The 25,061-nt window shown below is 38.4% G+C and overlaps 1 protein-coding gene across 1 annotated transcript in view; it reads right to left on the bottom strand.

The window, feature by feature from the left end:
* Positions 1 to 321: 321 nt before the first annotated feature.
* Positions 322 to 25,061, bottom strand: part of EGLN1 (egl-9 family hypoxia inducible factor 1) — a 35,469-nt gene continuing 10,729 nt past the window's right edge. The window contains exons 2-5 of the mRNA XM_062490170.1: positions 9,447 to 9,566; positions 7,169 to 7,305; positions 5,774 to 5,841; positions 322 to 4,011 (exon numbers count right to left, since the gene is read on the bottom strand). Of these exons, the coding sequence (XP_062346154.1) occupies positions 3,947 to 4,011; positions 5,774 to 5,841; positions 7,169 to 7,305; positions 9,447 to 9,566 (390 nt within the window). The 3' untranslated portion in view covers positions 322 to 3,946. The remainder of the gene's footprint in view (positions 4,012 to 5,773; positions 5,842 to 7,168; positions 7,306 to 9,446; positions 9,567 to 25,061) is intronic.

Below are 25,061 nucleotides of genomic sequence, written 5' to 3'. Positions count from 1 at the left end.
ACTTTTCAGTCTGGCTGTACTTACCAGTAAGATGTAATCTTTCCACTCCTGGTCAGCAAAGCCAGATGTTTTACATCTGATACAGGCTGTCAGCTCTTAAATCTGCAAATGTCTTTTCTGAGAAACACCCAAGAGAAACACTTCATTTTCTCTGGTGCAGTGTTTGATTTTACTATGCAAAACAATCCCTCTGCATATTGTCCTCAACAATGTGGGTTTTTTAAAACAAACAAACAAACAAACAAACAAACAAAAAAACCCACCCAAACCAGGTCTACACAGGATGGTTACAAGAAACGCTTCTTCCTTGTTCAATGTAGAACTAGGATGGGGAAGAGGTACTTTCAAGAGAACTTGCAAGAAAATATACAGCACTGAACATGGAAAAAGCTTCAAAGCACTGTGCCACCAGCTAAGTGCTGCTACACTTGTGTTTCAACCTAAAAAAATGCCAAGAACCATTACCTTAGAGCAGAAATGAGCACAACTGGCACCCAAGTGCCATGAAAGGTGCACTAATGCTGGAGTCATCTGAAGATCCAGGTAACTCTGAACTAGTTGAAGACAGACAAGCACGTGCACGGGGCTTCACAAAAGCTAGAGTGATGTCAGAAGCACAGCCAGGCAGCTGTTTCCGTGGTTACCATACAGTCATTACAAAGCTTGTCAAAAGTGGAGGAATATTGTGTGGCATCTCTTAGAGTTTTGAACCTGCAGACTGAGACCATTCTTCTATCCTCTCTCAAGGGCCCATAATTCATTGGGAGCCATATAAAAGTAAGGAGATCCCATTGAACTTCACAAATCTTGTTTGAATGTGACTTGTTCTGTACCTCACATATCTGTCCAAGGTAGAGCTGATTCTACATTCTAATCCCTCTTCAGAAAGCCTAAAAAGGGTCCTGTTTTTGAGGGAGGAAATAACCAGGAAAATGGTGACCACACCCAAGTAACTGCAGGCAGTCTAAAGAAAAAAGATCCCAGATCCTTCTCCAGAGCAGAAACAGCTCTGATTAAAAAAAAAAAAAAAAACCAAAAAAAAACAACAAACCAAAACAAAACAAAAAAAAATCCACCAAAACAAAAAAAAAATCCCCAAACAGAAACCCATCAAAAACACAATAACAAAAAACCCCCACAAATGCAAACAAAAATCCCAACCAAGCACCCACAACAAAACAAGCAGAATACCACATACCCCCTGTATCAGGAGGCATTCATAAATTAGTTGCTACAGAGTAGTTTTAAAAGTTACAAAGATTACAAATAACCACATAGTTTTCAAGAACCTTTATACATCATCTTTTTTTTAATTAGATTAGCTTTACAAGCAACTTGAGAGCTCTTTCATAATGAACACTGCTTTTGAAATTACACAACTTTATAGGCAACCTGTAAATGAATCCTGAATTTCTTTGCCTGCTATAGATAAAGGTCTCATATTTCACAGCCAGCTAACATCATGAATAAAAATAGCATTATGAAGCTTTATTTTTAACCAGGACTAGACACATACAGATCATAAGACAGTTTAAAAAATAGTTTTAAAACAAGGACCTGCTTGGTGATGCTCAAGACTGAATATTCAACCGACATGAAATGAACAGTTTCTAAAGGACATGGAAGAAATGGCTGACCTGATTCATTGACCCTGTTGTAATGACTTATATGGAGTGAAAAATTAAGCACTTTTTAAACCTGTCTGGCAAGCACCAACCTACAGTGTGATTAGAATTTGATACGCTGTTTAACTGCAGCAGTTTGAATTACAGAGGGACTGAAATGAGTTTAAAGGCTTATGCCTACATTTCTAAAACAAAACCAAACTTCTGTTAAAGGAATACTAATGAAGATGAAGTAGAAGAGGTGACTTTTTTGCTTGTTTCATTGGTAGCCTAAAAGCACTGCAGACCAGACAGTAATGAGGATTTGCACTCCTTGGCCAGGTTGGCAGAGGCACTTACAGTAAAGGTCTCCTGTCTGTTTTTCTGGGAAGAAAAGAGGAAAGAGGAAGAGAACTGTACAGGGTAAGAACTTACGAAAAAGAGGAAAAGTGAAATCAAAACAACCGGGATTTCTGTTGGTTCTCCTAAATCATATATCAATACTGAATTTTTCCCCCCTTCTGTCAGTTTGTTACTAAACAATTAGCTTTTTCATGTTTTACATGAACAATAGTAATGTTTTTAATAAAAAATTACTGAGCTTTCCATAGAAAGGGTCTTTAATTGAATACAAACTATACAGATGCTAAAATTGTCACAAGTTGTAATATATACAGAAGAATTTCTGTACACTCACATTGTTTTGGCTAAGTAAAGAAATAAGGGACAGGTAGAAAAAATGCAGTGGGTAAGGTGTACAACCCCCAAACTCCTGTAAATATGAATGCTGTCTTTGATAGGTTTGCTTTACTTTTATCAAGCTTTTAAAGCTCAGGAAGAAAAAAAGAAAGAAGAAAAAAAAATCCGTGTCCAAAACATCCATTTCTTTAAAATAAGAATATCACAGTTTCTTCACATCTCACTTTTATTCTGTGATGTCCCATCTCCTGGATAAAATAAAAACAATGTAAAAGAAAGCAAATGTTTTCTTACTAAATATATACCTCCGTATTGATCAAAGGGCAGTGCCTTTTTGGGGAAATCCTTCAGCAACAGTGAAAATTTAAAGATGTATTATTGCACAAGGAGCCTACAGAGTGATGCACTTCAGCTTCAGTGTGCTGACCACCTCCTTGATACTATATAATAGATCAAGGTGTTAACTTACAGACTGCATGGGACACCAACAGTTGAAAAGGAAATTTTAAAAAGTGAATTTTAGATATTCTATTAACTTATATACAAAGGAAAGGAGGGTGGCAAGTATTTTTTAGAAAAGGGAGAAAGCTCAAAAATTTCTGTCAAGTAAGTTAGGAGGTTCTGGGTACCTCTAATAGCCTAGGAAAGCCCTTGTATATTCTTGTAACTTGATGGTATTTACCAGGTCCCCAAAGCCAATGACAGCAACCAATAGTGTCAAGTTCACTTAGTGCCAGTCACTTAAAAAATAAAAAACAACCAAACATCCCTCCTCCAAAAATAAAAAAAAAAAAAAGAAAAAAGTAGAGAGACAGAAACTTCCCCTCTGTGGATTCAACATAAAAAACCACCAACTGAATGTTACTAATAGCAAGATACTGATTTGCTTTTGTTAATAAGGTTCAAGAGAACATAGTAAAAAAAAAAAAAAACACAAACAAAATAACCCCCAAAAACAATACAGCAGCAATCTTTAAAAGTTAAGATTAGTGTGAGATATGATATAAAACAATCAGGTTTTTAGCTGGTAATTAAAGTGCTCCTTTTCTGACTAAAGTTGTAAAAAAAAATTAAAGTGATTATCAGTTACTGGCAACCCTTACAATAAATTAGGTTTTTCATGGCAGAGGAGAACAGTATGAACAGTTTTACAAAAATAGATCCATGTTATATTGGAGAATACTGCACTTTTTTCCTTTTTTTTCAGTTTTTCTTTTTTTTAAGACTCAATTTTGATAAACTGTACCTGGTCATACAAAAATTACCCAAAATTCAAACTTTTACCATATAAAAAAAGGGAGAGATGAAATGGATTCAGCTGGATGACAGGTCTGGCAAAATATAAGGATGGACAAATTTTATGTAGGGCACTTATTTATGTCCAGATGCATATGGTGTTTCTTACTGATTGCTTATCTTCTTCACATAAGCAGTCACAGGCCTGGAGTCACAATCATATAGTACAATGCTTCAGCAGTCAAAGAACCTTCTTTTTGATGCAACATTGAAACACTGTTTGCTTCCATAATAAGATGTTGGTTTGTTGTTGATTTTCCTTTATCTTGTTATTCACATTCAAAAGTTAATAGATAGCATCAAGATTTGTCAGGGAGAATAGCAAGGGGAGTTGCTAAATCAAAGGCTTATAAAACATCTTTCCCAACTGAGTCAGAAGGTTTATTAAGTTCAACCCGCACACCTTTTTCACCTGCAGAAATATGAAAAGGAAAATGGCATTTTTCAGCATTTATCGAAGTACAGTCTAACAGTCTATATCACTTTCCACAAAAAAGTTTTACTATCAAAACACAGTATCATATAAGCAAGAGAAACTCACACATATTCTGCATGGCTTTAGTTAGACTGACATCCAAAAAATTAATAGTTTTCTATTTTATGACATTTTATTCTGTAATTTCATATATTATTGTCAGCAGAAATTTCACATTGCACAATTCTTGCTGCAGATACAGAGCAAAGAATGCAATTCTAATTGCAAATGAAAACTGAAACCACAACAATACAGTAATATAAACCCATTACAGAGCAAACTAATACTGAAGGAGGAGGAATTTATTCACAGAAAGGGTGATTAAACATTGGAATGAGCTGCACAGGGAGTGGTGGAGTCCCCATCTCTGACAACACCATCTCTGTGCCATTGTCTATTTGATAGGGTGGAGTTTGGTCATAGGTTGGATTTGATCATCTCAGAGGTCCTTTCCAATGTAACTGATCCTGTGAAATTTAAACAACCCAGCCTTCCTTCCTCAAGCACCTGCAACTTAGGGGAACCCTGGAAAGGGAGGAGCACCTTCCCTTCAGGCTTGAGCTCCCCCAACCATTACTCTGCAACTCCCTTTGAAAGGGCAGCAGCTGAAGCTGTACAGAGGCAACCAAACAGCTATGATCCAGCAAGGCTGACTCCAGGAGCTGCGGAGCTGCACACTTGTGACATAAAGGCTGGCTTAGAGACAGAGAGGCTTCCTGTGGAGGCCAGGCAGGGTGACTTCCTGGGAAGTCAACTGTGCCTTGCCAGGCATGTGCCACCAAAGAGTGGGACAGCCTGCCCAGCGGGAGCTGAGGAGTTCCCTTTGAAAGCCAGCTCCCGCACTGCTCTTGACACTCTCAAAGTGCATGGGCACTGAGAGCACCCAGAGGGACTGGACTGAACTGTACACAGCTCTGGGGCTGCTTAGGAGCTCCAGACAGCAGTGAATGGAAGTCTCAGTTGGAAATGACTGGCACACATCTTCAGCATCATTGGTTTCAAATTTCTTGACAAAGCAGTGTTTGTGTGTGTGTGTGTGTGTGTGCGCACTTGCAGTACACCTGATTTTGGTTTATTTTTAAACTACTTTAACAAACACAAAATTGTGATGGCAATTACAAGCATGACAGAAGTCCTAGACCCTTTCTCCTTATAATGCTAATTTGAACAGGAAAATTAGATCAACTTCCTCTTGGGGAAGAAACCAGAGAAGGAAAACAGATGCTAGATAGATGAAATTGGAAATTAAGGAAGTGAGTCCACTCTTTGATTACAGGTTTTAATTTTAGGCTTTTGTTTTTCCAACATAAAAATTCTAGCAAGTAAAGTTGTATTCACTTGTTGAATCCCTATATTCAATCAAAACTATTTCCAGAGCAATCATTTCTGCAGTGCCTTACAGTCTCCAGTGTATTTAATCTCTATATATATTAGGGAGACAAGAGTAGGGAGAAACTGTATCCCCCATGTAAAAATAGTGAGCAGCCTCAGATCTCAGAGGAAGTGTAATAAGCAGGACAGGCATTGACCTGGATTTCACGAGTCATTGCCCAGGAGAAGTTCAAACCCTGGGTCACCTTCCCTGTAAAACCTAACTTGAGTTATGCCACTTTCTCTTTTTGTGCAGAGGGTGGAGATGAAGCTAGACTTAGCTACTCTTCCACAAAAAAAAATAACAAGGATATTAACAAGAGCTTACCTGTTAGATATTTTACTTTAGCTCGTGCTCTTTCATCTGCATCAAAATACCACACTGTTATTGCGTACCTAAGGAAACACAAGAAAAAAGAACTCCTGAATGATGAAGCAAAATACCAGTGACATGAAATACAACCTAAACTAGAGGACACTTCTGCAGTCTGAAAGGCGAAAGTTTTCATAAAGCATGCAGTGGGTTTGAGGGATTTTTTCCTACTAGTAGGTATTATCTGAAAAGTCATTGAAGGGGTGAACACTGATGCTCCAAGTTTGCACTCTTTTTCCTAATGAGTTGCTGTTATGGTTCTTGTCCAGCATAAAGTCTCTGCCCACATCACCTGCGACCTCATCTTTTCACTAGGTCAAGTTCATCACTGCAGTCACACTGCAGGATCTTGTTTTTTGGACGTTTGCCACAAGGGACAATTAACTACCCCTTCTTACATGGCTCCCCTGTTTTTCCACTGCCCGTAGAGGATTTAAATACAAAATGCCAGCTATTGAGAAAAGACTTTAAGAAGCTTTAGTAAATGGCATTTCATCCTCTGACTCTTCTGGGAGTAGAAAAGGGGAGGGGAAAGTGGTACAGCTTGTGGAAAAACTGCAAGAGGATGTGCTGAAGGCAATTTCAAGTTACTTCTTGCAAATGTAGTTGTGTTATCTCACAGCTCCAGTCAATGTTCAGTGCTCCGGCCATCCAAACATGTTAAAAACATGGGCAACAGGAAGTCTGGATCAAAGACTCAAATGATTTACCTATTGCCACTATCTGGAAATGTCACTTATCAGGTGGGGGCAATGAATGTGGGTATCTTTAGCATCAACCAGTGCCCTGCATTGAGGGACAAAAGAGAGATCAAGTTCCCCTTATGCTTCAGACTGGGAGCAGCTCCTCTAGTACTCCATAAAAATATTTGTGTATCAGTGGTTGTTTCTGTTCCACAACTCTCACTTAATTCCCAAATTAGAATGTGGTAGCTTAGTTTGAAAACTACTATTTTCTGACAGCTCCCTCCCAACACGACAGAACATTGACTGGGTACTTCAGCTTAATCTTCCAGTAACACAGTAGGATGCTAAGGACAAAGGGAAGGGAGAAGGGTGTAAAGCCACTACAGAGAAATAATGACACTGTTTGGCTAAGTTGGAGTGCTTATGGCTCTGTGTGCTCCCACCCAGTTCTGCCAAGCACACACTCAGAAGCTTCCCACCCACGCTCTCAGCAGGATTTCTCTAAATTAAGAGATCAGGCAACACTACAAACTCAGCAACACAGTGGAAGCCTAATCATCCATTAGCAGAAACTCTCCTTTATATGAGATCATAATTTACACTGTCACTAATTTCTCATTTGTTTCTAAGACAGGCATCATGCAGTAGAGTCCATCACTCCTACCTTGTAGCAAATGCTGGCTGTACTTCATGAGGGTTGCGGCGATCAGACCAGAAGAATAGCAGTCTATCAAATTTGGGTTCAATATCAGCAAATTGGGCTTTACCTTCTGGAAATATCCGAAGGATGCCTCCACTTACCTACAAATGAAATATTTTCAAACAATGCTTGAGAGCCATGTCTCACTGTATTTAAAAGTCCTGAATATCACATTTGAAAATATTTCAGACACTCGGAACTGAACAAAAGCCTTTATTAGGTGCTACAGAAATTGATGGCTTTTCTGTCAATACATTTCATTTAACAAAATGTTCAACGTATTTTTCACTGAGTGATTTCAGAATGCTATATGCATTCATGTTTAAGTAAAAGCTGTGAGCTTAGACGGGGGGAGGGTTGATGCATTACCTATTAGCAAAAAAAAAAAAAAAAAATTGACAAGACAGACTGATATTACACAGGTGGCTAAAACCAACCCGATATGGATTGGAAAAACATTTTATTTCACATCTGCATTTCACCTTTCCCCATTAAAGATTTTATTTAACTGTGGCACAAGTTTATGTGTAACTAAAATCAGGAGAAAGTAGGAGACTTCAAACTAAGACCTGAATCTGTACTAGTCAAGGTCAATTTAGACCTTTTCCAGGTTTTAAAAACCTGGAAAAACAGTTGAACCTACTTGTGTATATCTAGAAATAAGCACAAGTGGGTGGGGTTAATTATATTTAAGTCACATTAACTTCTTCCTACTGATGGTGTTGATGTTGTTAAATCTAACTATAGATGGCCATCTTCATGTCATAACAGACTTAGCAGTGCAAGTACTAACAAGGCAATTTGATATAAATGACAGGGGCATTTGTGATCTAAGTCAGCAAACAAGTGACAAAAAAGAGTAATTTCTTCTTCTAAAGGAAGCTTGGGATTCTTCTTTCAAGAAACAATATACTTGGCAGTATATTGATTTGCAACTCAAAATAGATTTTACAGGAAAGGAATGCCTTTGTTCATAAATTAAATATCCAGCTAGTAAAATTTTCTCAATTATTGTGAAAATGCAGTTTGCTTGACTTCTACACTCTGATATGTATTTTTCTTTTCCCAAGAGAAAAAACATAAATCAACCAAAAAAGCCCCAAAGCTGCACTTCAAGATTTTTAGTACAATCAGTACATTTCTATACAAAGATGCTACCACTGCAAAAAAAAAAACCCAAAAAAAAACCCGCAAAAAAAACCCACAAAAAACCCACAAAAAACCAAAAACATTCTAATTGTAGGATTCAATTTGACATGTCAAAAGAACATATCAGAAAGCTTGAAGTGCAGCCATCTGACTCAGCTTTCTGACCTACCAGTATTATGCAAGTATGTTATGAGGGGGGAAAAAAGAAAAATAGCAGCTCTCCTCTGCAATTTGTATTATCCACATCTGGTGCATGCAATGCACAGAATCTGACTGCTCCTATGTACTCTTCCACATGCTACACCCTTAGCATGATGAAGCATCAGTAGTTCCACCTAGTTTCTTCCCCATACACTATGAGAATAAACTCCATCATTAATGGCAGAGAAATCAAAGAATGACCAAAACTATCTTTGCGTGACTCTTTCATGGTCTCAATACTGCCATTTAGCTACATCTGTTCTTCCAATCTACCAAGTCCCATTGAATCACTAGGAAAATCCTTACTAAAAAATCATTTTATCATAGCCACTAGTAGTAAACTCTTAGACCACTCCAACTGTGGTATAAATCTGTTCTACACCCTGCATCTACAGTGAAACAAGACTTGTGCTGCTTTGAACTATACTGATGTAGCAACTTGGCTTATCTGAAAATGCTATCAAGCTACAGTATCTTTATTTTTATAAGCATATCCAAATAACCAACCTAGTTACACAAACAGTAAACTCAAGACTCAACAGGAATATATGGAAAAATTAAATTAAGAACATATGAAATTGCCTTTAACTTCTCTCTGTGTATAGGGAGACATTTACCAATTTCCTTCAATCTTACTGTCAAGAAGGTCCTGCTGATATAATTCAAAGCCTTGAAAATAAAAAATGCTTCAATTCTATCTGCTCTCACTGACAACAGAACTAGGGAGGCAAAGGATACCCACAGTTAACATAATGTAAAAACACAACTAAGGCACAGAAATAAGGACATGAACAAAAACCTCAAGCGAAGGTGCAGTAACAAGTGTGTACATATATATATATATATGTATATATATATATAAAAAACATTTTAGAAAGAAATTATTGCATACCTTGGCATCCCAGTCCTTATTAAGATAATATATACATGTAACACATCTTCCATCTCCATTTGGATTATCAACGTGGCGCACATATCCTGTGCCGTTGCCTGGATAACAAGCCACCATAGCCTGGAGTCAAAGAATTAAATACAAGAATTACTTTTATCACTGTGTGGGGGAAAACTCTACATTTTATCTATATTAATTCTTAAGCAATTAATACATAAGCAATAGAAAAATTAAACCAGAAAATATGTGCAAATAAATTTTTTAACTGTGTTTACCTTCTAGTTAAAAACTCTTTAGAACACCAACAGGTGATGACAACAAAGACATGAAAGACACTGAGAGGAACACTTAATTAAGGCATGAAAGGTAGGGCTATTCTCATGTTGTGACTAATCACTCAGACTTCCCTCCCCCGAATGACACAGAAGAGAGGAAGAATGTTTTGTGTGCAATTTAATAACTTTTCCTTGTGATAAGAAATCTTCCAGACTCAAGTTCAGACAACTATCTTTTTATCTTCTTTTCCCCCCCCCTGTGTTTCAAATGCAAGGAATTCCTTCTCAAAAAAATGTTGTCAAACTTTTATTTTTAGGAGACTTTTAGACAAAACCAGTAGCCCATGTTACTTGATCACTGCAAGGGCATTCTTGGGCTTGTGTTTTGTCCTGTACATAGGAGGTCTTTGAACCTTTGTTGAAACAAACCTACATGTACAACAAAAACATCCTTTTTAGTCAAGAAGTGAGAAATGGAAAACAGACACCAAGCAGTAATCTGCAATAACCTTCTGACATCAAACGACTCCCAGTACAGCAGTGTATTAAACTTCCCATGCTGCACTTTGCTCAGCTGACTTGAAAGACCCCTGGAAGGCGATTTCTGAGTCTTCAGACATGCGGACGTGCGTGTGAAACAAACTGGCCCTTGCTCCCAGATGGCTTGACTAGCTATCAGAGCACACGGCTGGTGCGTTGCACAGCACATCCCTGAATCTTTATGCCTTTGCTAGAAAAAACAATTATTTCAGTTTTCTGAAAGAAATCAGAACAAAGTTTTCCAGGTCAAGTCACCCACTGCCACCACAGTACTCAGATGTCTGCAGTGACAATATCCTACCTGCAAGAAATTGCAGCATCAATTAAAAAAAAACAAACAAATAACCAAAAACCAAACAAAAAGGTGAGTTTCTGTCAACAAAACAACATACTGCTAATCTCAATGCCTGGCTGCTGTATGAAAAAAATGTAAAAACTTCTATAAACAAACATTCCTGTCTAGATTTAGCCTGGTTAAGTTAGAGTTCTAAGTCAGACCTCTGCATTGCAAACCCTTTCACCCTTCATGTAATACACAAAAAATACTTTCCCAATAAAGCAATTTTTTTGCTTTATACTGGTAATTTTAATTTCCTCCCCCACCTCCCCTCCCCCTTTTATATGGTATAAATAAACCTTTATAGAGTTTGTACTACTTGCAAGCATTGAGGAATACATTCAGTGGAGGTAGCTGGGTAAACTGTGCTTTGTGCAAACTGAGAAACAGTTTAAAGTACTTGCAAGTTCAAACAGTAAAATACTTGCATATCACGAGTAAGCAGAATGGATTTTGTTATAGTTATAACCTTTTAAAAATCTTTACTTCCAAATATACTTTACTAATGGAAACAGCAATTTTTAGTAGCTATGTCTGGGCAGAAATCAGAACACAGTATTCGACAAATTGTAAGCCTGTGACTTTAAAGAATCCTAGAAATAAAGCCGAACTTCATTCACATCATTTCAAAGTGACTACACTGCACGAAAGGTACTCAAAAATACAAAATCCAAATATACTTCCAATTTTGATTAGGCACTTCAGCTTCCCAACCTCTTTACTGCAATCACAATGCCTTTATCATCACAGGAATCATGTTAGGAAAATGCTACACATATCAAGAATGTGATCTAATATTTGGCAAAGTCATGACTTATCAGTTTTGCTGCAGGAAGATAAACCCACAGAAATCAAAACAGAGAGTTAAAGATACCAAATAATGTAATAGGGTTCGGTAATTTCCTTTTTTAGGGAGGAAAAAAAGAGGAAGAAAACAAAAGCAAAGCTGGACTGGAAGAGGAAGCTATTTGGTTTCCACTGAGAGCCAACACTCTTGACAAAAAAGTCCTATGTATCACATAAATTGTACCAAGTTCTCATGGAGCATGAACAGTGCTGAAAGCAGATCCAGGTCCAACTCTGTAAGAGTATTCCTAGTAACAGGAAAGTTTCAATTTAAGGGACTTTGCTGAGACATATGCAAATTAAACCCTGACACTAACTGTTGCTCATTATCAGTGTGAAAACAGCTACTAAAACTCTATCAGAATATGAAGAACTTTGAGATCAAGCAGCTAGAGCAATGTTAATTCTCAGTTTAATCATGAGGAGTTAGACTCCAAGGCAACAAAACTATATTTCACACCACACTGTTGAAGAAAAAAGAAGACCAGCAACACTTTTTGGAATGTCTGGGTAAACAGTAGTTGCCACCAACTTCACATAAAAAGCAGTCATATTAATTTCATATAATCATCTGAGTCTAAAATTCTTTCAGTGTTTAAAAAGACCTCTTGTTTTTGACTTCATAGTCTGAAATTTCTCCTATCATCAACTCCAAGTGACAAGAAACAGTTTGCTGCGATAACTTATCTAACATGTATTTGTTATAACACTAAGAATGACTCAGCCCTTAGCAGCAAACTGGAAAGTAAACCAATTCGCAACTCAGCTGCTGTAGCATAAAAAACATTGCTTTTGCTCTATCCCAAATTAACCTATGATCAGGAAGGGTACAAAATGTAACAATTTATAGAACATGGGAAATACATTGCTTTGTGCAACAGTATGAAGTGAGTTCATGCCAAACTGTCATGTAGTGTAAAACTACCCGCATGGAAAGGACAAAGAAGTGATCCACATAAATAACAAAGCCTTTGCTGTTGTTTAGCATTTTACAGTATAAATAGGCAAGCAAAGACATATATATCAAGAACAGAGAAAAATCTGTGTCCCTGGCTTTTATTTTTTCTAAACACTGTTAGGGGTGGTCAGTACAGCCAGGCATTTGAGACCTGAAAGTTCAAGATTCCCTAACACTTTGGGCTATGAACAATAAAGTTGCTAGCTTTCCAAAACAAAGAGCCACCCATCTCATCAGTTACATAAAAGTAATCAGTTAATTCAACTCCAGGTATTACTTGCATTTTCTTAACAGAAAAGGAGCCTCCTCTTTCATCCTTCTTCAGCATTACAATTTTTAAGCATTCAATAATCTTACTTTCTGCAAGAAATGTACTTCAAGTCCACACTGGATTTGTTCACTCACAGGATTCCTGTGGCAACACTTTTAATATTAACCTCCTTTAACCCAAGAACATCTGTTTCAGGCTGAGCACTCGTGTCTAGCACATGGTGCTGTCCTAAGATACCCCCTGGAATTCATGAGTAATCAAGTAAGCACGAAAGTGCACCCCCCCCCCCCACACACTGATATCTGCCCAGTTTGTGTCTATCAAACCTGAAGTATTCACATGCTAGAGCTCCTGCTGATCACTCATTCACATATAGATTTCTGTTTGCAAATGTTTTAAGTCCAGAAAAGTAAGGCCATCAGCTTGAATAAGCAACATTAATTTGTTAACAGAAGAACTAACTGAAACCACAGATTTTTTGCTAAGAATAGGGATATCCCTAGTGTGTCAGGAATTACTCTAATTAACAATAAAATGCACAAAGGTGACATCCGTGGGAATAAACCATAGTCCATACAGGTTTTTACACAATGTAAAGACACATCAGCTAAGACAGCCCTGGGAGGCATAGCACAACAGTGCAGCTAAAAACATGATTTCATCTGGGACTAGTCTCAGTCTCCTTTCACACAGAAGTATGACAGCCCTTCCCATCTAGAAAGAAGGAAGATTTGCAGGTAAACAAACTGAAGGTTTTTCTTCTATCCTCTCTGTTCCCCTCACTGCTGGATGCCTGCAAGCTTAGGTATCATTCCTTTAAAAAAGGAAACATTAAAGCCAACCCTTAGGAAAGAGAGGAGAATACCAGTAACATGAGAACACAAAATTCCATAAGGAGGGAAAGCCCCCAAAACCACAAACATATAATGGAGAGAATGTGTGTTCTATTAATTTATTAAATAAATATATTAAATATTTTAATATTTAAACGTTATTGTTAAGCTCAGATCAAAGCTGCATCAGTCAAGGAGATGTCACTTTTGCTGTTTGCTGAAGGAACTGCAAATCTCAGTGACCAAAACAAGATGTCTAAATGCAAGACCAACGACTTCCTACCAAAATTTATCAGATGTACTCACAAAGACTTCACTGGAAATCCTTGGCACTGGACATCTGACAGATTATTCAAAGAAAGAAAAAAAACCTCACACACCACTGCAAAGAAGAACCAAAGAAAAATAAAATAAAATTTTAAAATTACCCAGCCCTGTTTGGTCTGTGATGTATTTCTATTTCAAGAATTTATTAATACCTGACAAACAAGAGTTCTGAGGAAATACATTTCACTTTAAGCACACATCAACCTATGATTTTTCACAAGTTGAACGAAGTAACAGTCAAATCAAAGGAACAAAAGGCTGGTTTAGTATCACCTTCTGTGAGCAGGATCAAGATTACTGACTTCCACATGCTAGCATGGTACAGCTTGGCTTGGTTTCCTAAGTCTTCTGCAAATCCTTCACAAACACAGACAGAAACTTGCAACAGGGAGAAACTCCTGTCAGCCCTACCCAAAACAAAGCAATCTAAAAAAGAGTAAAATAAATCTGAGACACAGCTAATATAGGTATTTTTATATTAAATTCCATCTGAGTAAAATTTCCTGCTGTTATCCTCCATGGTTTGGTAAGCAAGGCTAGAGAATCAAATTTTCACACACGTCAACACTGTGAAACTAGAAAAGCTGGAGAGAAATATCAGGCCTTGCAAAGATTTCCTATTAAAAATTCATGCCTTGCAGTCATGGTCAACTAGAAAACATGCAAGGGGAAAGTAAACTGCTACTTCGCAGCTTAAAAATTAATCAAGGCATTACACATCCTCAAGAGAAGAAAGGAATTTCTAAGTTAGAAACTAAAATAAAGAAAAATTGACATGTTGCAGCAGCTTTGAATCACAGATCTTTAAGCCCTATCTTCTGATATTAAATTACCACTACACCCATTCAATTTGTCCATTAGCAAAGGAGTTAGGAACCATTCTTTTCCTTTGCATTTTTCTCTGCAGATATGGTAAACACCCAGCTGCAGAGGGAAGGAAAGAAAGCCCCAAATACCAAAACAGAAATCAGCAATTCTCCACCACCTGAACTAATGAACCCTGACTATAGCATACACTTGCTATTTGTGCCATCTTCTTGAGAAAGCAGAGTAAGCTTCTTTTTCAGGAAAAAAACCCAAGCAACTGAAGGCGAGAATGACAAACACAGGTCATCCTCTCTGGTATCCTGCAAAGTTTTAACAGCGAAGTTGGAAAGCTTGGCAAAGTGAAGGCAAACTGAACTAAGAACAGAGATGAAAAATGAACTTGGACAGGAAGGGAGAGAGGAAAAACTGAGAGCTGACATAGCTGCTTACACTATTAATAGAACCAGCACACAACTATGTACATGGATTACATCTTCCATGACCTTCTAGGGAGTTCAGTAACCCGACCTACCCCCCTCCTTCCCAGGCTTTTCAATGCAATGGCCAATACAAGACTTCAACTTGCTTTAGATAGAACCACATTTCATAAGCATACAAAATCAAGCACCATCCCATCCCATCCCATCCCATCCCATCCCATCCCATCCCATCCCATCCCATCCCATCCCATCCCATCCCATCCCATCCCATCCCATCCCATCCCATCAAAAGTTTGGCACAATATGTTAATACCTTTATACATTGCTTATTTCTTATTTGCCAATCAGATGCTTGATTTCTCAGACCAAATTTCAAAAAAAGCTTTGCCAACCCAGCAGTTAATTCCTCCACAAGTCATGGCTTTATTCCTGTCTTCATTTTTACATTACATTTACCTGCTCACATCCCAATAAACTGACACAAGCCAGAAGGCAACAGTTTTCATGCTGTTCAGTGGCCACATTCAGCTGAGCTCTCTAGGGCCAGAAGAGCCACATGAAGTTTGGATCCAAGCAGCTTGAATGCAACCATGGTGCCACCAAGCAAAAACCAGCGCAGGTACTTTTCACTGTAGCAACATCTAGCTTGGTACTCTACCATTCAATTCTAATTTTGCTTAACAGCAGGACCACAAAAAGTTCATTTTCAAGTATCATTCCTTTAATCCATGCATGTCCATAGGCTCCAAGAAATGATCTTCATTTCTTGCAGAAGAAACATGAATACGAGCCCAGATGATTTCATCAGTTCTTACACATGGCACAGGAAAAAACACAGAACTGCAGTTGCTTAAGTCTAATATTCAGGAAATGACTGTGCATGCAGGATGCACTTACACCTTGATGATACATTGAACAAATAAAAAATAGGATAGAGAAGCTCTTATGAAACTATCAAGCAAGAGACATTAACCAGGGGGAAATGGTATTGATTCTCAACACTGGGACAGCAGGAGGCATGTTCCTTGCATGGAGGTTTTGACTGAGCCCTGAGGTGAGCAGGGCAATTGCAGAAACGCATCTCCAAAGGTGAACCCATGAGCAACTGAAACCAGTGCTAAAGACAGATATAACAGGAAGATCTAAACCACACTTCCCAGCTGAAGTTCTGCAGCTCTCACCACTACTAAACTGAGATAAAAGTGCTTAAAAATTAATGAGTTTTTCTGCTCTCCTATACCTCATTGTAAAGCTGCAACTCTCCAACCTCCAAAGGCAAAGAGAGGGTTGAGCAAGCTAACAAATGGCAAGGAAAAAGAAAGATTGTATCTTTTCCAACACAACACAGTGGCATTTTCCAGGCTGCTATCCAGGTTAGGTGGGACACGCCTATTCTCAAAACTGTGCCAGTTTAACCAAAAAGTGCTGCTTTAAAATTGAGTCAGCGAAGGCACTGCAAATACACCTGCAGTCCTTCAATCTTATGAAGCCCTAGTTTCCATTAACTTAATCTAACTGCTTATCACAAAAAAAAATGGAGTTCAATCTAAAAATGTACACAGCTGTGCAGTGGCTTAGCTAGAATAATAAAAGTTAAAAAGTAAAGTTTGTCTAACATATCGCTGAATACAGACAATGTCTTAAGTCTAAAACACCTGAATTCACTAAAAAAAAGGAAATAAAGAAAAAAAGAGCATTTATATAAGCACATCCAAGATATGTTAATACTTCAAAGCAGTAATAGCTCCCTCCCCTAACATTCAACATAACACATTCTAATAGTTTTAATATCAAAGTCTACTACAAACTTAAAAAAAAAAGCTCAACAACACAGAACACACAAACAAATCCCCCAAGTATATTTAATTGAGGCTTCCCAAAGAAAGTAGATGAAAAGCACTGTCACCAGAGGAAGAAAGTTCTCTCTTACAAGCTGAGGAGCAAACACAACATATGACTCTGCAGCTAAGAAGGGTCTAAAGCATACTTTGATTTGTGTCAGATTAAATCTGTCTAGAGCATAATTAAATAAGTTGACCAATACATTTCAGATTCAAACAACTGTTGAATAAAGTTAAATATGTTTTTACAATTGGCAGGCCTCCATGGCTATCTCCCCATTCCCTTCAAGGGAAGCAGACTCATGACTCACTGTTTTGGCGCTGTGTAAAAATTTGACAGAGAAGTCAGTGCAACACAAATTTTTAGAGTCTGATTTTAATTTAACACCGTAATTGCTTTGAAATTAATAAAACCATTAAAAAAATAAGTACTTTGAAACTTCTTTCCCCAAGATGGGGCAGAGCTTTCTGCTCTCACATGAGACTATTCAATTTCCAAGTTTCATCACTGCCCATTCCAAAAGGGCACCGAGCAGCAACATCTTTAAGAGCTAAAAATAACATAACACTAAAGCAATTTACAACAGTGAACCGAAATTTTATGAAGTCTCATTCAGCTACATCACTTAAAATATATTCTGACAGCACTTTGTGTACACCAGATTTCCAGAGCCAACCACATGACATCAGCAGGCACACTGATCCACAACACACTGAAAAGCATGGCTACCTATTTTTAGATTATGTATTATCAGTGAATTTTTTCAGTTGTGAGAGATCTACTGGGTAAACTTTCAATAACAACTGGACTCAACGTTAAGGGGTCTTTTTCAACCTAAATGATGCTGTGACACACTACCTTAAAAATAAAGCATGCACATTAGCCCAAACATCAAGGCTGGGGACTTAGTACCAGGAGAGGCTGGGAAGGAAGAAACACTAAAGATTACAAGAGGTGGCTGGGTTTTGGTTTTCTTTTTGAACCAAACCTTACTGTATTATCTGTGAAAGTTAATGGCTGAGAATTGCCCATTTAAAGAATGTCACTGATCATCTCTGCCATTCTCTCCTCGAAACTATACATAGTGAGAAGCCTAGATTTTCTAGCCTACGGAAGACAAACCATACACAATCATTTTGCTAACTACTAGGAGGGATTCATTTCTTAAAACTGCAATTTTGTTTCTGTTTTAGGGAACAAAATAACCACATAACCCAAATTCAGCTTGCAGGAAAGGTATCTTTATATATAAATTTGAAGGCTACCCAACTGCATGGGAACAGGATCCAGTGTTTACTACTATGGTTAGCCAGATACTTGGAATTACTTGAACACTGCAAGTTCAATAAATGTTCATGTAGATGTAGTAAAATGTCCATAACTAGGCCTCAGGTGCCACCTCTAGATTTTAACCACAGAAAGATTTACTGTCATAAACAGTATGCCAAGGAGAATGATTTAAAAACAGGTTTTAGAACTATTTTCAAGGGGACCTACGTGATACAGCATGCCCACAGAATTCCAAACTTCACACCACATACTACAGCATTCACTCCAATTACCAGAGTCCAAACAATTCTTTGAAAATATTTATGTATTAGAGAAAAAAAGTAACTATGCACTGAAATGCTAGTAGAGATTTATTTATGGACAGGTTTAATTTATATTAGCACTGCATAGAAGTCTGACTAAGGTTTAAAGCCAAACAGCAATGAGCAGCCTGTAATATGTTTTCAAACTACCTACAATTTAAATGCAAGAAATGCTGACTCTGCCCATGCTACTTTTTCTGGGCTTTCACAGAAACTGTCTCCAACCAAGCTTTTCTTTACAATCCCACCACAGTCCTGTAATATGGCCTCTTTCCCAGCTGGCATAAACAACAGTTAGGGGTTTTGTTGTTTTAACCAGATCACCCAGTATATCCAGTTCATGTGCACGCAGGCATTAAACAAATCTACTGGTATTCCAGCTGTCTCAGTTCCCACTAGCTCTTGGGCAAAGCCTTGAGGAACAGCTGAGGCCATGCAGCACTACAGACTGATCAAAACACCAGGAGCAGGACTGCTGACCCTGCATGCCAAGTCGGAAAAGTGACTCCCAAACCCACCCCTTCTCTGTATGTCCCAGCACAGCCAGCCATGTCATTTCAGGTTAAGGAGGCATTCTGCTGCAACAAGGAGGCTGCACTGGCTCAGTGGAAATCCTGGAGGAGAGTGGTTCAGGAATGCAACGTATTTGCTCCAGGAGCATGCAGCCTTGTGAGCATGAGAAAGATCTGAATGTACCCAACACTGACTCCAGGGAGGAAAAAACACCTGAGAAAACTGTCTGTGCTTGTTTGGCTGATACAAAAGCCACACTGTCTTCTGAAATGCCAATTCAGCTGGCTATACAGTGAGCTTATGTTCAGGGCAGCAACAAGATCATCTCTAGGTTAGGACCTCCTGCAGAGTTCCTTGGTGCTGCTTCAACAGGCTTTTTCCCAGTCTCCCCATCGATCACAACCACTGGCCCAGAAGTTCAGCGTGATGGAAAAACACATCACTCTCATGCCTTGGAAAAAATAGAACATGCTGCATTATCAACTATAAATTGGTTAAAACTGACCCATCTGGTTTGCTCCAAGTCTGTTTATACTTGGCATTAGGAAGCTGCTATGAAGAAAACCAATCCAACCAAAAAAGTTACCTCTTTTCATCTTTGCCACTATTTTCAACAACAAAAATAATATTTGAGATATATATATATATATATATATATATATATCTCAAATTATTCACCCTTCCTAAAAGGCAAGCAGCTTCTCCATAGATTAGTCCTTTCCTGTGAACAACAACTAAAAAGCCTGTTAATGTTAAGTTACAAGGCTCCTGTCAATCAAATTGATTATGCCTGTCTGTAACTCAGCAAGCATTGGTGTTAGGAGTCACCTCAAACTCCGAATTTCCCACTCTAAAATTCAGGTGGTGAGGGAATCCATACTCCACACAAAGTGATGATGTAAGCAAAAAAGCAAACCATGGTGTACTACACTGACAGGAAGAAGAAAGCTTCTCTTTAACAATTTGTCACTGAGACTTTGCCCCCTCTTCCAAGGCATTTAGAAGAACACAGAACCAGGACCTCTCCTCTCAAATGCTCACACAGAAAGTCAAAAATCTCAACATCAGCTGTATTAGTATGCAGCCAGCACTTACATACTCTTAAACCTTCTTAAAAGCACAGTATATAGTAAGAAAGAGAAGCACACTTCTCCACACCCCATCTAGAAATAATGGATTTCAACACAGGATACACACACACACCTCCATTTTTTGTGTTTCTTCAGAAAGGTTTATCTGCATGTCCCTAAAAACCCAATCAGGAGAAACTTTCCTGGTAAACCAAAGAAAAGCTATGGCTTTGCGATCTACAGTACTCACTGGGGAGAGATTGCAGGGATTAGCAATAGTAGCCTAGATCAGAGGTGTCACATCAGACCAAGGGGACTGTTCCACAGCACATATTTATGCAACCTACATGCAAGTTCTTCAGAGCTTAAGTAAAGCCTGTTCCCAGCTTAATGCTGTGCCAATTAAAGAAAAACAAAAAGAAAAAAAAAAGCAAGAACATAATGGATGACAAAGCGTTTGCCTCATTCTGCAAATAACCCCAAACAACTCATACCCAAGGTATGAACTCATCATCAACTCAAGCAACAGCAGTGGAAGTTACTGATGGATAGACAATGTACAGTGAAATAAAAGGAAGATGAAGAAAGTAGACAACAGAAGGAATGGCAACTCTGACAAAATTCTGCAATATTGAAAGGGGGAAAGTAATGCTGAGTCTCATGAGAACTAAGGAAGAAACAGAACAGCAGCCAATTCTAAAAGTCTTAGATTACAGATTTCTATACAGTCAACTTCCCCTTCAAGTCAGCAAGCAATCACTTCAGATTTCAGGATTGACAGAAATAGTCTTTTAGGCAGACACTGTTATTTAAAAAAAAAAATCTACATAATCTAAAAAATCTAAATATTAATATCTAAATCTATATAAATATCTAAAAATATCTAATATCTAAAAATTCTAAAAGTTAATTCTACATAATACATATTGAAAATAAGCAACAGAGCTCCTAAAGCATGTATCTAGTATTGCACACACTAACACTGGGTAGCAGTTTCTAAATAGGAGACTGCACTTCAAGAAATTATCTGAGGGCAGCCAATTGATTTACTAATTTCTACTATGTATAGTAAATGGCCCTGTATCTTCACACTACAGATCCCAAAACCTTTTTTTATCCTCTCAAAGTCACACTTGTTTGGAGATGGGCAACCAAGCAGAAGAAAGCTGATTTCAAAGCTAGATAAAGGCTGTAGGGAAGAACAGGAATGAAGGGGAGGAGTGGGCAAGGATGCACTCGTGGACAGCGGATGCACTTGCCAACCACGTGCTGCAGTAATGAAGGGAGCAAGTGCCACAGCACTTCTATCTTCGTATTTCAGTTTTAATTGGACTGCCCTGCTAGTAACCCCATGAAATCAAGTTGCAAGCACTAACGAGTGAGATACCTCAGCAGGCCTCAGCTGTAATTGTTTCTGGGGTGTCTTCCAGCCCCTTAATGAACCACACCATAAAACATCTTGGACATTGAAGGCTACTCTCAGCACAGAGATTTGCAACCAAAGATAAGAAAAAACCCACCACTCCACGCACAGCACTGTGCTCATATCCATATACCTGCATGCAGAAGGCTGCTCACATTATCTGTACTCCAGGTAAAATGTTTGCATGGAGTGGCCTTGCAAAAAGCTACTTACCTCTCTGAATGCCAGGTCTGCCCTCAAGCCTATTGACCAACTTATCCCCCCACTTGGCACACACACAGACCAGTAAAAAGACCAATATATTTAATTCCAGGATCAATACAAGCAATATGATACAGCTACCATGAAGACAACTGAGAGTTACTCCAGAAAACAAGAATTTACTTCCTCTGTAAACATAACCCTTAATTGAGGGTTCCCAACCCAAGATAACCGTTCCTAAAAAATGAAGGCTAGATGATGAAAACAAAGTGTAACAGATTTTTCAAAGGAAAGGAACTCTCCAAGGGACTCCATCTTCCCATCACTGAGAAATTCTGTTCCCTACTGAGCCCCTGAAGAATTCCATCACTCCCTCCAGAAAGCTGTTCCCAAAGGGAAGGGATGGGTGGGGGGAAGGAAGGGGGAAGCACATTGGAATTTTTGCTCTTCAAAGGCAAGTTTTCTCTGGGGTTTTAATATGGAGCTATTCTAAGTTGAATTGCAGAACTCTCAGTCTCAATAGTGAGGAAGCATCATTTATTACTAGCTTTGTCTTTCAGTGGGTGTGTTCCTTCAAAGTAGCAGGATGTGAGTGTAGAAAGAGTAAAAGACAGTAAAAACCAGAAATCTGCAAAATTCAGGTTGCTATATGAGATAACTGAAAATAAAGCTAGCTGATAGTATTTTCATTTACATTTCATGTCCTGCAGTGGAATATTATTTTCCATTTTTACAAGCTCCTTTATAAAGCTATAGGACTAAACAGGTAAAAATAATGTATGTTTATCTTATTACCTCTTACAATATCATTTTGGCATAGCCTTGGCTCATGAGTGAGACAACTCCCATTTTCTATTTTCACTAAGGAAAATGACGAAGTCAGGACTCCAGTATAGGAACTCCTGTGTTGTTCTTGAACCTGTGCCAGGTGTTAGGAGGCCTTCCAGAGTCATTACATGTCATTTTGTTCAAGCTGTAGTGGAGATTTAATACAAATTTACTCAACCCATTAATTTTAATGCAAACATTAAACATTTTTAAATATAAAGAACTTGAACCATGGATCTTACTTTCAAGGCATTTCATAACAATGAAACAGGCAAAAGAAAGACCAATAAAACAGTAAATTCTAGTTGCAATTTCACTACAGCAAATGAACCTCCTTTTAGTTAAAAATGAGGTGTTACCAGCACAATTCCCAGAAGACCTGTACTATTTCTGTATGACCTGGGAAAAGGGGGTGAAGGAGCAGAGTGAGGGTGTTTACCTGCAATTCCTAAATATGCTGCAGTCCCTCTCAGCCCTGGATGAAGAAAGGCACATTGTAAAAAAATACTAACTACCTAAACAACAAAATGGGAGGTGAAATTCAGGAAAGAGTGACTGGGGGGGAAAAAAATTCCATCTTTCTTATCAAGTGATGACTTTTAACTGGATATCATCACTTTAGAAAATAAATTTAATAAATACAGGCTGTTCTTTCAAGAACTTCATCTCAGCACAGCAGAGGAAGCAACTAAAGTGTCATAAATCACTAGACAAGGAAAGGCAACACAGAATACATCACCCTGCCAGCACACAAAATCAGGATTTATTTGTACTTTAAATACTGTGCTTCTGCTTGCCTTACCTTGATCAGCAGAACCAGAAAAGCTGCACAAAGGTGCAGCAGGAATAACTGGAATAATGAAACAGTACCTATTGGATAAACACTGAAAAGCCTAAAATTCTTCAATTTAGGAGGGAAAGTATGTCAGCTGAAAAAAAAATGCATGTAAGCAAATGCCAGACTTTTTAAAATAATATGACAAGTAAAACTACTGGGAAGTGAGTTTTCACAATACAGTCTACGAGACACTGAAATCACCATCAGTGGGTTTTAAACAAAAGGAAGTTCCTTTTCCATCTAATCAAACTGCAGGACTCGCTGTTACAGGATGTTGCAGAGGCCAAAAGTACAAATGGCTTTTAAAACAAGATTACATAAATTAATGGCAAATGTGTCTATCCCTCTGCACGTATTACATGCAGTGGTCTAGGTACAACCTCTGCCTCAGAGCTCCCGAGTTGCCAGAGGTAGATGGCATATGAGAACACCATTTTACGTACACTTTAAAGCTTTATGTACAGAACAGTTATTGATTATTTACAACTACATAATAGTATAATCATGAATGACAAATACTTGTGTGAAACAGACATTTCATAAGGAAGAACTCCCAAAGAGCAAACGCAAAAAGGCAGCCTGGTAGAACCTAAACCAAATTAGCCAGAGGGCATAAAAGTGCAAGCTTTGAGCAGAGCGGGTCTTCAGCATCTGAACAATGAGAACAAATGGTTTTAAATTTTAGGGTACTTTTATAGTAAGACTGGATACTCCCCAAAAACACTTAGCTTTAACCTACAATTCATGGCCTAGCATCTAGTTCATCCAGAAAGTCACTTCAGATGAACACAACTCCATCTGGCTTCAGTTTACCACTAGATATATGCTAGGGATGGCCAAGCTGACATCTCCCAAAAGGCACATGGCTCTTATCTCTCTAACACAGTCCTTACAGAGGACAGGCCATTGACAGGGTGACTGCAACTGCTGTACCTGGCAGAGAGCAGCAAGATGAGGCAAGCATCATCCTCTGCACCCCTACTGGGGCAGCCAGCCTCTCCCAGCCCCTGCTCCTTCTCCCTTCCCCTCTCCCTCAGCACAGCACTGCAGAACAAGGTCCCCAGGGGAACCCAGGCAGGATGGAAGTGGGCAGGAGCAGCAAGTCTGTGTGGGGAATAGAGATGAAAGGAAATTACTAGAAGGTAGATGGAAGAGGTAAGGATTGTAACTTGAGAGCTGCAGGTTTTTGATTTATTCAACAGCCTGGCAAAATACATAAGCCTGAATCTTACCAGTTCAAATGTTCCCTCCCCACACTTACCTTTTTTAATATGGCGTGGGTGGAATTTTTCACAATTTTTCACAAAACTGAAATCTACCAAAGATACTATTTAGCCAGATATTTGTAACAAATTTACTACACAAATAAAGTAGAAATATGTGAAATATTAAAAGTAAAGCACTTTTTGGTAGTTTGTGGCTTTGAAACAGCGTATTTCGTTTTTCGGTCTTTCTTGCAAGAAAAGTGTAACTATGCCTGCTACACTATGCCCTCTCAGTACAGGAGCAGAACCTTGATCATACAAACTTCAAATAACTTTGGAGAGAAAGTATGAATCCCCTACAGGTAACTGACTTCAATTTTTTAAACATTTCTTAAACTGCTTCAATCAGTCTTGTGAAGTGTACACATGCTTTGTATCAGCAAACTATGCTAGGAAAGGACTGTGCTAT

Source organism: Cinclus cinclus, chromosome 3 (assembly GCF_963662255.1).
Source record: "Cinclus cinclus chromosome 3, bCinCin1.1, whole genome shotgun sequence".
In the NCBI taxonomy this organism is placed as follows: domain Eukaryota; kingdom Metazoa; phylum Chordata; class Aves; order Passeriformes; family Cinclidae; genus Cinclus; species Cinclus cinclus.
Note: the sequence above shows the minus strand (reverse complement) of the source record. Positions and strands in the feature narration are given on the sequence as shown.